This window comes from Mastomys coucha, unplaced genomic scaffold (genome assembly GCF_008632895.1).
Source record: "Mastomys coucha isolate ucsf_1 unplaced genomic scaffold, UCSF_Mcou_1 pScaffold7, whole genome shotgun sequence".
Taxonomy (NCBI): domain Eukaryota; kingdom Metazoa; phylum Chordata; class Mammalia; order Rodentia; family Muridae; genus Mastomys; species Mastomys coucha.
The window spans coordinates 54,434,476-54,448,275 of NW_022196913.1; the positions used below are offsets into that span (position 1 = coordinate 54,434,476).

The window sequence follows — 13,800 nt, forward strand, 5'->3', positions numbered from 1 at the left end:
TGGTCCATGGAATACTTTCTACTTTTAAGTATGGTTCAAAACTTCTATACTGAAAGGATTTTTGTTTTTTAAAGAAAGCATTTGAAATACCTGCCTAATTCCACAATCTGAAACTTGGGAAAGTCACTGAAGCCTGGCCTGACTTTGTCTAACATACTTTTCTTTTTAGGCCTACCACCAACTTTACTGGAGCTTCATTTAGATTTTAATAAAATTTCAACTGTGGAACTTGAAGATTTTAAACAATACAAGGAACTGCAAAGGTAAAAGTTCTCACAGTCTGGCTTTTTTAAGGGCAGTCAAAGTTTTATTGAAAGGTAGAGTAACAGCTTCCTGGAGCCCTTGGGTGTCCTTGTTTCCTGGTATTGTGCCATTACACTGCCTAGAAAATCTAGCAGAGATGTTGTTCTAGATCTTTATGTGAAAACAAAATATTTTACTGTGAATAATTTTTACTGTATGAAAATCTTCCCACGAATGGCAATCACTATATGAAACAAGTACCCTCTCACTACTAAATCAGTGAATTTTCATAAGGAATGCATGTTAGAATTAGTGCAGGGGCCCATTATCTCTAGAACACTGAAACAAGGGATATGGAGGGCTTTCAGGCCAAGCTGAAGCGGAGCGATAAAAAAAGCCACCTGCTGACCTGAGGACCTGTGGAAACTGTGCCAGCCCTTCCTGGAAGGTGTAGCTGATTTTGGACAGTCAAGGGAATCAGGTCTTGTTAGGGATGGCTGTGAGCCACCATATGGTTGCTGGGATTTGAACTCAGGACCTCTGGAAGAGCAGTCAATGCTCTTAATCACTGAGCCATCTCTCCAGCCCTGACCCAGGGCTATTTAATTGTCACTGTGGAGGTGATTCTTTTCCTGTCAATGATACTTAGCCTATGGCTACTGCACCAGTCTATCTGTCCCCACTGTTGTTGCCAGATCAAAAGTGCCTAAAAACATAATTCTCAAATTCATTTTTCAGTTTCACTACATACAGGGAACTAAGCTATTCTTGAAATTACTCATCCTGGTGCCTTTTAAAGTATGAGGACCTGAGTTAGAGTTCCCAGAGCTCACATAAAACAAGATACAATGATATGTAGTCCCAGCAGTAGGGGTAGGGACCTAAGGCTCCCTGACATGCAATGGCTAGACAGTCTGGCCTAATTGTTGAGTCTGAGGTCGATGAAAGACCCCATATCAAAGGAAGTGAACAGCATTTCTGAGGATGACACTGAGGTGGTCCTCTGATGCCCATGTGCCTGTATGCACACTCCTCCACATGGAAAGCTTCATTCACTCTTAAAAATGAGAAAAGTTCAGGGCTGGAGAACTGGCTCAGTGAGTAAACAACTTACTACAAAACCATGACGATCTCACAGCTGTAACTGTCGTGCTGGGTGGGGTTGGGGTGGAGACGGGCAGATCGCCAGATGCTGGCAAGACAGGAAGGTCAACCAGTGAGTTCTGGATTCAGACTGGGGAAGTCACCTGGAGTTGACCTCATGCTTTGATATGCACAGCTGCACAAGCGAGTGTGCTGTGTCACAGCTACTTTTATGAAGGATAACCATACACTGCTCATTAGTAAAGAAAACTAGTGATGAAAGTGTCCGATGAGTGTCCGAAAACTAGTGATGAAAGTAGCCACAGAGCACTAGCAGACAGACTGCTCAAACTCTCCGCACTTGGGGATCCAGCGGGTTTGTTGCTGTGGGCATTGCCAGTTCCTGTAATTCTCATTTTACTGGAACACAGCCACAGTCACCTAACATCTATGGCTGATTCCAGACTACAATAGCAGAACTGAATAGTTAAGACAGAGAACAAATAATCCATAAAGGGTTAGATATTTACTATTTGACCTTTACACAAAAACCTGGCTCAAGCCTGGTCTAGAGAGGCAGATATTCCAAACTTTGACTTAGCAGTAAACTGCAGGATCCAGACCACACATCACACTGGTGCTTCTCCTCAAAGACTTCTGCGGCCCCAAAGACAACTAAGTCAACTTCTAGAAGAAAGAATGGAGTTACTAACAACTTTAAATTTTGTTTCCTTTTAGAAGTTCATTGGTGAAAAAAAAATCAAACATGAAGCGAGCAATATTGTTTTGTCTCATTCTGCTTATTGCTTTTCAAACTGATTGTGAACGAAGTACTAGGAGGCAAAGGAGAAGGGTGCATCAGAGAAGACTCGGGAAAAGCTCTTCATTCCACCTCAGAGCCAACAGGCAGCTTGAAGTTCAGCAAACCACTGCTGTACCAGATGCTAGATTATCCACTGCCAACTCTGATTACAGTGTGGAAGAAAACATAGAATCACTTCTAAGTAATCTTGGAGTAGAATCAAGTTACAGTGTGTTACCAGGTAAGAGAATGTGTGAGGGAGAAAATGTCTCCATGAGCTAAACTCTATATAGGAAAAATAGAATAAATTTTAGTGCTACCTTCTGATATATAAATACAAAATTAAAAATAATTGAAAAAAGTATTCAAGGAACAAACATACTTATAGAAAATTATTGGAAAAAGTCTTCTTTCCCACTATGAAACAAAAATTATCGCATGATCATATTCACAACACAAACAATATACGTGTCAATTAGTAAAATGCCTTTCACTTATTAAGACATCTAGAGTGGAAGCCAATCAAATAACTTTGACCCAGGGCTATTTTTCTGAATTTTTAAAACAATATTTATTTTATTTATAATATGTAAGTATACTGTAGCTGTCTTCAGACAAGGGAATCAGGTCTTGTTAGGGATGGTTGTAAGCCACCATATGGTTGCTGGGATTTGAACTCTGGACCTCTGGAAGAGCAGTCAGTGCTCTTAACCACTGAGCCATCTCTCCAGCCCTGACCCAGGGCTATTTAATTGTTTCTTTGGTTTTTGCTTTTTTTGAGCCAGGGTTTGTCCATATAGCCCTGGCTATCCTGAAACTTGCTTTGTAGACTAGGCTGGTTTCAAACTCAGAGATCCACCTGCCTCTGCCTCTGCCTCCCAAGTGCTGGTATTAAAGGCATGCACTGCCAAGCCACGCCTGGCTTCTATTTAAATATTTTCAATATAAAATTTTGTTAAGTAAAAATGGGATGAAATCCACTGAATTTATTTTATACAGAATGCTGACTTTTTAAAAGATGAAAAGACTGGAAATTCTGCCAAAGATCTCAAGTAATTATTTTTTGAAACTAGTATTTAATGATTAGTGATTTTCTAAGTTTGAAGAAAAAATGCAAACATAATATAGGTATGTTACCATTTAAGAAAACCTTGATGAAAGACAGAAGAAAATATCACCACAGCCTTATTTCATACCTCTTATTCTTTCATGAAGTTAATAGAAATAACAAAATTATATGAAAAAAGGGAAATTAGACTATATTTACTAAAAACCTAAATGAGCGCTAAAGAATAATAAAGACATCATCTCAATCAACTGAAAGTCACTTAGACTATAGAAGGGAATGAAATGCCCCCAGACTAACATGCATAATATGATTTCATATACTTAACATTTTAAAATTTATTTAAATTTTTATTATTTGTGTGTACATGATATTTGCATGTATGGGGGTGCCACATGCCAAAGCACACGCGTGAAGGTCAGATGATGTCCTAAGAAGTCAATTTTCCTCCACAGCAAGCACTTTTATCCACTGAGCCACCCTTGTTGGCACAAACATCATTTTTAATGAGATGTACTATTTTATTTATTTAAAAAAAATACCTAGGGACTAGAGAGAGATGGCTCAGTGATTAAGAGCCCTTGATGTTTTTATAAAAACCGGGTTCAGGCCCTAGCACCCATGAAGTAGTTAACAATGTGTAACTCTAGTTTCAGAGGATCTGATGTCTTCTAACTTTTGAGGGGACTGTATACATGTGATGCACATATAAACATGCAGACAAAACATGTACACATATGAAAATTCTTATAGTGAGGATTTTTATATTAACATTTTATATTGGGGTGGAGATAGGCAGGTGTCCAGATGCTGGCAAGGCAGGAGGGTCAGCCAGTAAACTCTGGGTTCAGACTGAGGAAGCCACCTGGTGTTGCCCCCATGCCTTGATATGCACAGGCGACAAGCGAGTGTGCCGTTTCACACTGCTTTAATCCTACCATGTCAGAAAGACAAATTACCACTGGTTCTCAGATGTGGATCCCATCTACTTTTTTTTCAGAGATGAGAATTTCATATTGCTCTGCTGGTTTAACTTCTAGATCCCACAGTCCTCCTGCCTCTGCCTTCTCAGTTGGGACTACAACTGGTACAACTCACTGACTTAAATTAAAACACAAAACATACCATCACCAACAAAAACTACAAGTTGGTATCAGTAAGAGTATAGAAAATGCACTAAACATTTCCAAATTGTCTAAAAATGTTTTCCAGTAGTCTTAAAGTACTTGAAAAATATTTAAGATTCCAATTTTTTTCTTCATGTGTGGGTTTTTAAAAATTTTATTTATTTATTTAATTGTGAAGAGGGTAGTTTTGAAACAGGGCTTCTCTGTGTAGCCCTGGCTATCCTGGAACTCACTCTAGACCAGACTGGCCTTGGACTCAGAAATCCACCTGCCTCTGCCTCCTGAGTGCTGGGATTAAAGGCGTGTACCACCACCCACTCCTCTCATGTGCTTCTGACAGCTAGTGTACAGAGGCCAGAGGACAATCTCCTGAAGTCACCTCTCCTTCCACTCTGAGTCCTGGGGATTGAAATAGGTGTCAGGGTCTGTCCTGATAGGCAATAGATGCCACAATCTGCCCGGGCAGCTTACAGCCCCATGTTTTGTTTTCACTGTATTTATACACATCACATACACTTCACTGCTGTTAAACCACAGTCCACTGTTTGAATCAGTGACATAAACTATAGCCACAGTATTGTACCACAGCTTCCACAGGGTGTGCCTACACACATCGCTAACACAATAAAGTAAATGTAAAAGGTTGATCATTTTGGTGTGTGCATTTTATTTCAAAATGCAGTAACAAACAACCCCCCGCCCCAGGGCTTCCTGTCGTGCAGAGCAGACTGCAGAAGCATGCTGTTTTTCTCTTTCTCTGTGTGCCTATCCACAGGGTGAGCGGTATGCTCATTAGGTGCTCACCTTTCTGTTCCGGGACAGAGCCACACTGCTGCCTCTCCTGAATTTTGGTGTGGCCATACAACTTACTGTGGGAGATTTAAACACACTTAGCACTCAAGCATGATTTGTAAACTTGTCTTTTTCACTCCTGGGTAATTTGGGAGTCTGCTACAGGAAGCATGCTGTCTGTTGCAGAGTGATCATACCCGAGCTGAGCCCCAGCATGTCAAGATTGTAGAACTTTAAATGAGAAATGGTTGGGTTTTGATGGTTGTTTTTCCTGTGACAGAACTTAGCCTCTCTTGACAGAAGATAGAAAATTCAAACAAAGCCCAGTTACTTAGGAGATCACTCAGCAGCAAGGAGGAAGAGCCAATGAAAAGCATTTCAGACAGCAGATCTGTAGGGCATTTAACTTGTGCATGGCTGCAGACAGATCTGTATTCTCAGCTGGTTGCATTATATTTTGATCCATTCAGGGATTCAGACAATCTTGCAGAGTATGGTGGTGCACTCCTTTAATCTTAGCACTTAGGGGCAGGGGCAGAGGGGCAGATGGATTTCTTGCGAGTTTGAGGCTAGCCTGGTCTACACAGTGAGTTCCAGGCCAGCCAGGCTATATAATAGAAACTCTGTCACACACACACACACACATACATAAACAAACAAACAAACAAACAATCAGTCCCCTTTCTCTTCTAGGAAAAAAAGGACACTGCTTTGTAAAGGGCATGATCATGTACAACAGAGCTGTCTGGTCTCCTGAGCCCTGCACCACCTGCCTCTGCTCAAATGGAAGAGTGCTTTGTGAGGAAACGGAGTGCCACCCTAAGGCATGCCCACATACCATTAAACCGGAAGGAGAGTGCTGCCCCATCTGCTTTGACACTGGTATACAATATAAAACAAAGTATCATGAAAAATTTAGTCTTTAACTTCTATCTATTTTTGTTTTATCATTACATTAAGGTGTAAATTATTATAAATGTAGTCATCAAGGCACTTAATTAAAAATATAGCTTGGTGCCGATAAACAGATATATCTAGGAAAATGTATTTGGGGTATATAAATAGATGTGGGTCTATAGTTCTAATTCTTAGACTGAGTCAGGTTGAACCTGATTCTATTTCATATGTGAATCTTACAAGGCTTTAGAGACACAGCGATAAAATTCCTATAGTAAACCCTGATTTATACATGCATCATCCTATTTAATCAAGCTTGTCAGGAATATACTAATCACTGTTATGAGAACAAAGGAGTGAATCATAACCAGAGCAAACAAAGCTTCAACTCTCCTGGCTCTTCCCATTCATCTCCCACAGGAAGCACAGGAATCCATTAGTAGTCTGATAAATCCCAGCAAAACAGAAGTGAGGACTGGGGCTTGGTTTGCTTGGGTGGCACTTCTCAATTGGAGATCACAGCATGGGGTTCATTGGATGCCTAAGGGTACTGATCTATTCTCAAATGAGACTTGTTCTTGAACAAAAGTGTGTGCCTTCTGGAGGTTGGCTTCGGCCTCCTGAAAGAAAGTTTAGCTAGTGACTTATGAAAATAAACCGTGTTAAATAACTTGACAGGTATAGATTGGTAGAAACATTTTCTCTTGTTAATATTAAGCCAGGAGAAACTTCAGAAAGTGTACTTTGCTTCATGCTATTAGTTATTTCACTGAGGCACTGTAATTTCTATCTATCTATCTATTTATTTATTTATTCATTCATTCATTCATTCATTCATTCATTCATTCATTCACTCAATGTATGAGTACCCTGTAGCTGTCTTCAGACACACCAGAAGAGGGCATCAGATCCTATTACAGATGGTTGTGAGCCACCATGTGGTTGCTGCTTCTGGAAGTGCAGTTAGTGCTCTTAACTGCTGAGCCATCTCTCCAGCCCTGTACTTTCTTTTGAGACAGATTCTCACAGTGTAGCTCAGGCTGGTCTGGAATGTGCTATGTAAGACCAGGCTAGCCTCAGATTCACAGAAATTCCCCTGCCTCTGCTTCTGCCAGTGCAGAAGGGCTGGGATTAAAGACACTCACCACTAAGCCTGGCCTGAAGCATTATACTTTTAAAAAATGTTAGAAGGCATGCTTGTTGAAACTGATTCCTTAAAGTAACATACAAGGCTTTTAGGCAAGATTCAGAGATTCTTAGACATTTTTTCAAAGGATATGAAGTTTTCTTGAAATGTAGTTGTTTTAGAGAAATAAACCTGGACACAGAAAGTACTTAAATGCTTAAATATGATATCTTTGGCTTCCACTTATTAATTTCCCCCTCTTCTATGGCAAGTTTTGGTATGGGTGTAAAAAAAAACCAATTCTTTAGACTTTATAACATATACTGAATGATATCACAAGTAACTTCTTCAAATAATTATATTTCTGTGTTTCTTTCAGGGCTAGTTTGTATATGATTATCAATTGAAAGTAGAGAGAGATTAGATCAATTTATAAACTTTGATGGAAGAAAGCCTATACACTATGAATTCATTTCTCTTTAGAACTCTTCACTCAAAGTGAGACTACATCCAAACTAGATCTCTACTGTCTGTCAAAGATCTACAGAGCAGTATCTATTTTTTTTTTCCAAGACAGGGTTTCTCTGTGTAGCCCTGTCTGTCCTGGAACTCACTCTGTAGACCAGGCTGGCCTCGAACTCAGAAATCTGCCTGCCTCTGCCTCCCAAGTGCTGGAATTAAAGGCATGTGCCAGAACAGTATCTATTATAGTGGTATACTATCTAATGTATCAAAGCCTCACAATAAAACTGCTTTCTATTTTCTATTGTGTGGCAATATTATTCCCTCTTTAGGCTACCAATTAGTATCATATTTCTGTGAAAGTAGTATTACATTATTTAATACAAAAATAATACTACATGCATGCCTACAGCAAATCCTACAAAAGAGAAATAAAGTTACAGTTAACTTCAAGAAAAAACTTCAACTGCATTTCATCTTTACATAGAGGGAATAATATTTACTAACCTAATTTTTATTATGACTTTTCCCATTCATTAACATCATCAACTTGCCTCCATTATTTCATCCTTCTGTGATCACTAGCCTCCTATTCTCTACTGGGTGGTAGGAAATTACATGATAAAACTGAATTTTCTGGTGATTCTTCAGAACAACAAGAATCCATTAACAAACTTCACAAGCAAGTGCCACCTCCTCAGATGGAAATGGACCAAGTAGCCATAAAAGAAGCTCTTCAATCTGAGGAGGATGAAGAGGTAGTTAAAGGACACAAGGAGCACAAGAAAGAGACCACGGTGCCTACTAAGCTTCATGGAGATGGGGAGAGAACTGAGGGAAAGCTGAGGGCGGAGGAAGAAGGGAGGTCAGCACATCAACCACTCTACCATGGAAGAAGGGAGGAAGAGGACAGTGAGGAGGAGACTGAGAGGGAAGGAGAGGAGGAAGAGGAAGAAGAGGAAGAAGAGGATGCCACAAGAGGAGATGTGTTCAGAATGTCCTCCCGGTTAATTCCTGGAACCCCAAGAGGCAGGCCACGCCTGCCCAGAAGCTGTTCCCTGTCCTACAGGACTATCAGCTGTATCCATGCAGACTTCACCGAGATCCCACCAATAACAGCACCCGAAGTAACGAGCCTGGAGCTGGTTGGTAAGAGATGATGACTTAGTTCATGCTCAGATATAAAGGGTGAATCTTACTGTCCTATGAATATGGCTTTAACTTACTAGGGACTAATTTTATCATGTTCATACAGGTCACCTGTACAGCAGAGATGGGCACACACTACAGACTAATCAAATGGTGATTTACCAAGGAGCATCTAAAAAAATCAGCTTCAGTGTGGTACACTTTGTGTGATAAAACTTATTTATAATGTATAGGTATACATGTTTTTACAAGTATGAACACAACCACAGTTCAGATAAAAAAATATTTCCATTACTCCCACAAATTCCTCCTATCTCCATCTCCTTCAGTTGCTGGCCACCATGAAACTGACCTGTTCTCTGTGTTTATTGATTTGATTTCTGAGTTTTACTAAATCGAATCACACAGTAAGTAGCCTTGCAGTTAGACTTCTAAAGCTTTAAAAATCACTAGCTCATTCCCTTTTTCTTAGCAGTGCCCTATATCAGCCGGAGAATGATTTATTTTCAGTTTAAGGCAATTTTGTGTGTAACTGCTAAACCATTCACATACAGATGTTTGTGGTGACCTATACCTTCATTTCTCATTACACCCAGAAGCAGCATAATGGGTTGAGAGATATGACAACATAGTTTTAAGAAACTACCCAACACTTTTTTTTTTGTTTGTTTGTTTGTTTGGTTTTTTTTTTTGGTTTTTTGAGACAGGGTTTCTCTGTGTAGCCCTGGCTGTCCTGGAACTCATTCTGTAGACCAGGCTGGCCTCGAACTCAGAAATCCGCCTGCCTCTGCCTCCCAAGTACTAGGATTAAAGGCGTGCCCAACACTTTTTAAGTTGGCTGTTCCATTATCACAAGAAGATATTCTACAACCTCAGCAGAGGGTATCATCAGTTGTTTTCTTTCCTTCAGTCATTCCAATGAGAATGTGACGTTCAGACCTTTTGCCTATATTTCTATCAGGTTACTAGGGAATGTTCTGAGTGGTGGAGTATTAATATCTCATTTGTGTGAGAGCCTGGCTTATAGAAATACCATGGCAGGGATGTCCTTAGGATGCAGAGGTGAGGAGATCTAGAGGGGTCCAAGATATATGCGCAGGAATGGAAGTTTGCAATGGGATGCTGTTGGTGTCATGGTCTCCTTGACAACATATTTTCATGTAAAATCATTGAAAGAATCTGCATACCTGGCAAAGCCTTCCCCCATGAGCCTATGTGGCAGGTACTCTGTGCCTCACAGAAACTCAGTGAAAGAGTGAAGTCAAAGGAATAGCCATATAGGGTTATGCAGTCATTGTTTAAAGTAACTGATGACTGAACTTAGACAAATGTGAGGACACAAGTACATAGAATAGAAAGATGTAGGATCCTTTAGCGTCAAGACAGAAAGGAATACTATCAGATATGGTGAGGTATACGAGATAGGGTTTTCCCAAGCTTCTTATATAGAGAAGGAAACATGCTCACACACACTGAGGAATTTTCCTTCATTTCTTGGATATATACAGCATCATGTTTCCAAGTCTGCGGAAATAGCAATGGAAAAATATGAAAGAAGGAGTCCATTTCTGTCTAGCCTCACAGAAACACATCTTTGTTGTGAATGCACAATGAATGCTCCTATCCCTGCCCAGGAGACAGTTGTGGTTATTTTTAGCAGCTTTATCTGAATCATGAGGTCCTGACCCAGACACGCTTTTGACTATCCCATTCCAATCTTGATATTTTTTCCAAGTGTGCATTTGTTTATATATTTTCTGTCCTTGTTCTGAATATTGCTCTTCTTTCCAATATAAAGCTTTCTCTTACCATTCATGTATACAGAGACATGCACACACATGAGTATATATGTACATGTTTATATATGCGTGTGTGTCTAACACAACTACTGTATATCCTAGGGAATTCAATCAGCTCCATTCCGAATGAGGCATTTAATGGATTACCAAATTTGGAAAGACTTGATCTGAGCAGAAATAATATCACTTCTTCGGGCATAGGTCCACAAGCATTCAAGGTACACACTCTATTAGTATGTAACAATGACTCCTACTGGCTGTGGTTGAAGGTGGGGAAGGAAGAAAGGCTTTTATTGCTAATTTTCTTCTACATTTAAGTTTCTTTTCTTTTCTTTTCTTTTCTTTCTTTTTTTTTTTTTTTTTTTTTTTTTTTAAGACAGGGTTTCTTTGTATAGCTCTGGCTGTCCTGGAACTCACTCTGTAAACCAGGCCGGCCTTGAACTCAGAAATCCGCCTGCCTCTGCTTCCCAAGTGCTGGGATTAAAGGTGTACGCAACCACTGCCCAGTTTACATTAAGTTTCTTTTCTGATGTCCTTAAATTACAGTCATTTCTCTCTTGATTAAATTTGTTGCTTTGCATGCGTTAACCTTATGAGATGACTGGTAAGCACAAGATCAGACATAACTAACGTTCTGAATTTAAGGAGTAGTTTCTTTTTAGTAGGGAAAGGTTCATTGAAGTCTGATCTCTCAGCATGTGAAGAGCTGTCTAGACGCAAGTAATAAAGGAGAGTTTATCTAGACTCTCTATGAAAATGGCAAGGCCAGTAAAGTGAAGCTTTCTTACTTTTGCACAGTGGACTGAATATGGTAGAGAATATTTTGGCAGTGTAAGTTTTTTAAAAAGCATGCACTCATATGAAAACCAGCACTAGATAGATGAAGGAGCAGAGTGAAAGAGAAAAGACAGCACATATTCAAAGGTAACCTTCGAAGAAAACAGATTTGACTGAACAATTTCTTTTGCAAAATAAGAAAATACTGAAAGCTCAAGGGATTTCAGCAGAAAAATAGAGAGGAAAAGTTGGTGTGGATAAATGAGAACACATACTTTACATGTGTTAAAGCTTTAAGTAAAATAAAGCACACTGTATGTCACTAGGTTAAATTTTCACCTGTTGATTAATATTCTGGGCCTTTGATCTGCCTTTGAAACAAATGACTGGCCTCCTGGATTCTTTCCTATTTCTCTGGAGTCTAGATAGGTAGATGAGGGGACTCCCCAGTGCCTACTTCATATTCTCCATCCTTCTGATCAAACAACAGTTGGCATAGAGGGTCATAGATTTATCCTATAATTGAGTAGGAGAAATGCCATAGATTATCTGCTTCTTGGTGTGACTTAGACATAATCCCTGTAGACATCAATCATTCCAGGCCCATTTGGTGGTGCAGGAGAGGTCTGCAAATAAGCATGCAATTATAGATGTGGAAACATACTGTTCAAAAGTCAACTGCTTGGGTAATCATATACAATCACTTGGTTTTGAAGTTTTTATTATATTATTATTTAAAACAAAATTTAAATTTAAATATATTTTGATCATATTCTTCCCCCTCCAAGTCCTTGCAGATCCTCTCTTCATATCTACCCATATAAATAGTGCTATTTTATAATTTTCTACCATAAATATTAGTGAAAATAGGAACTGAACTTTACAAATACTTTAAAATTACTTATTAGCATTCACAATAGATTCAAATTACGGCAGTTCTGTTTTTGATAAGAAGGCAAAATCTCAGGCCTTACAACATAAGACTGATGGTTATAGGGAAATATTGTGAAGTAACTGTGACTGGAAAAATGGTAATTTTGAGATTTGTCTTTTTAGTCTTTGAAGAAGTTAATGCGTCTGAACATGGATGGAAATAATTTGGTACATATTCCTTCAGAGTTACCAACGACACTAGAAGAACTTAAAATAAATGACAACAATCTCCAGGCTATCGATGAGAAAAGTTTATCAGGTATTTAAGTCATGTGTGTAGCGAGGAGTGGGATGGTGCTCTAGTGCCGGCTTTGGAAATCAGAGGTGAATGATGTCAACTATCTTCCTCTCTCATTTTCTTTCTATTTTTTGTTTTTTTGTTTTTGTTTTGAGATAAAGGTCTCTCACTGAACCTGAACAATTAGCGATTGGCCAATATAATAAGTCTTCAGGATCTTTCTGTTTCTGCTTTCTAGAGCTGAGATCATAGGCATGTCCCGCAGCATTGTGTTTTTACCAGAATGCTGAGGAGTCTAAACTCAGGTACTCATTCTTGAAACAGCAAGCACCCCACTGAGCCATTTCCCCAGATGAACTTTTTTTTTTTTAATTACTCTTTCATATAATACATCCTGACCAAAGTTTCTCCTCTTTCCTGTCCACCTCTTCCATATCTACTTTGCCTCCTTCCCTTTAGAAAAGGGCAGGTCTCCCAGGGATATCAACCAAAGATGGCATATCAAGTTGCAATAAGACTAGGCACCTCCCCTCATATTAAGGCTGGATGAAGCAACCGGGTAGGGAGAGAAGGGTCCCAAAAGCATGCAAAAAAATCAGAGACAGCCTCCACCCCTACTGTTTAGAGGCCCACAAGGCCAAGCTACACAACCATAACATAGATCTATACAGGCCCCCTGATTGCTGCTTCAGTCTCTGTGAGTCCCTATGACTCCTGCTTAGTTGATTCTGTGGGCCGTGTTCTTGTAGTGTCCTTGACCCCTCTGGCTCCTACAATCCTTCCTCTCCATCTTCCACAGGATTCTCTGAGCTCCCTTAATGTTTAGCTGTGGGTCTCTGCATCTGTTCCCATCAGCTTCCCATTAGGCTAGGCTCTAGTCTACAGTATAGCAGAGTATCTTTAGGTAGCATTTCATTGAACTTTTTAAATTTTTTTTTGGTGGCCCTTACCAACATTTTTTAAATGATATATTTTATAACCTTTCTTCTATTGTCCTATAGAAATTGATTTATAGTATTGCTAATGCATAAATAGAAAGTTTCAGGTTATTTCACCATTAAGTTAATAAACTAATTTTAGTCACTTAACCAAAAAATATAAGCCTCCTATTGTCTTTTCAATATTCTTTAAAACAAACAAAAAAACATGCTACTTTAATCTTAAATAAAATTTTTTCTTAATGATGCCAGGTGTTCACCACTCACAGCACAGAAACTCTCTTACAAGCCTTTAATATCTGAAGAGTTGCACCAAAACTCCCTGAGCACCATGTATTTAGGTAACTCACTGTATCAATATGCACTGC

The 13,800-nt window shown here is 39.3% G+C and overlaps 2 protein-coding genes across 2 annotated transcripts in view; one reads left to right on the forward strand and one right to left on the reverse strand.

Moving 5' to 3' along the window:
- Cenpp (centromere protein P) overlaps positions 1–13,800 on the reverse strand; it is a 201,543-nt gene that overhangs the window by 56,013 nt on the left and 131,730 nt on the right. The gene's annotated exons all lie outside the window — the stretch shown is intronic.
- Positions 1–13,800, forward strand: part of Ecm2 (extracellular matrix protein 2) — a 33,134-nt gene that overhangs the window by 10,704 nt on the left and 8,630 nt on the right. The window contains exons 2-7 of the mRNA XM_031358262.1: positions 170–263; positions 2,065–2,369; positions 5,807–5,995; positions 8,250–8,747; positions 10,649–10,764; positions 12,380–12,515. Coding sequence (XP_031214122.1) covers positions 2,093–2,369; positions 5,807–5,995; positions 8,250–8,747; positions 10,649–10,764; positions 12,380–12,515 — 1,216 coding nt within the window. The 5' untranslated portion in view covers positions 170–263; positions 2,065–2,092. The remainder of the gene's footprint in view (positions 1–169; positions 264–2,064; positions 2,370–5,806; positions 5,996–8,249; positions 8,748–10,648; positions 10,765–12,379; positions 12,516–13,800) is intronic.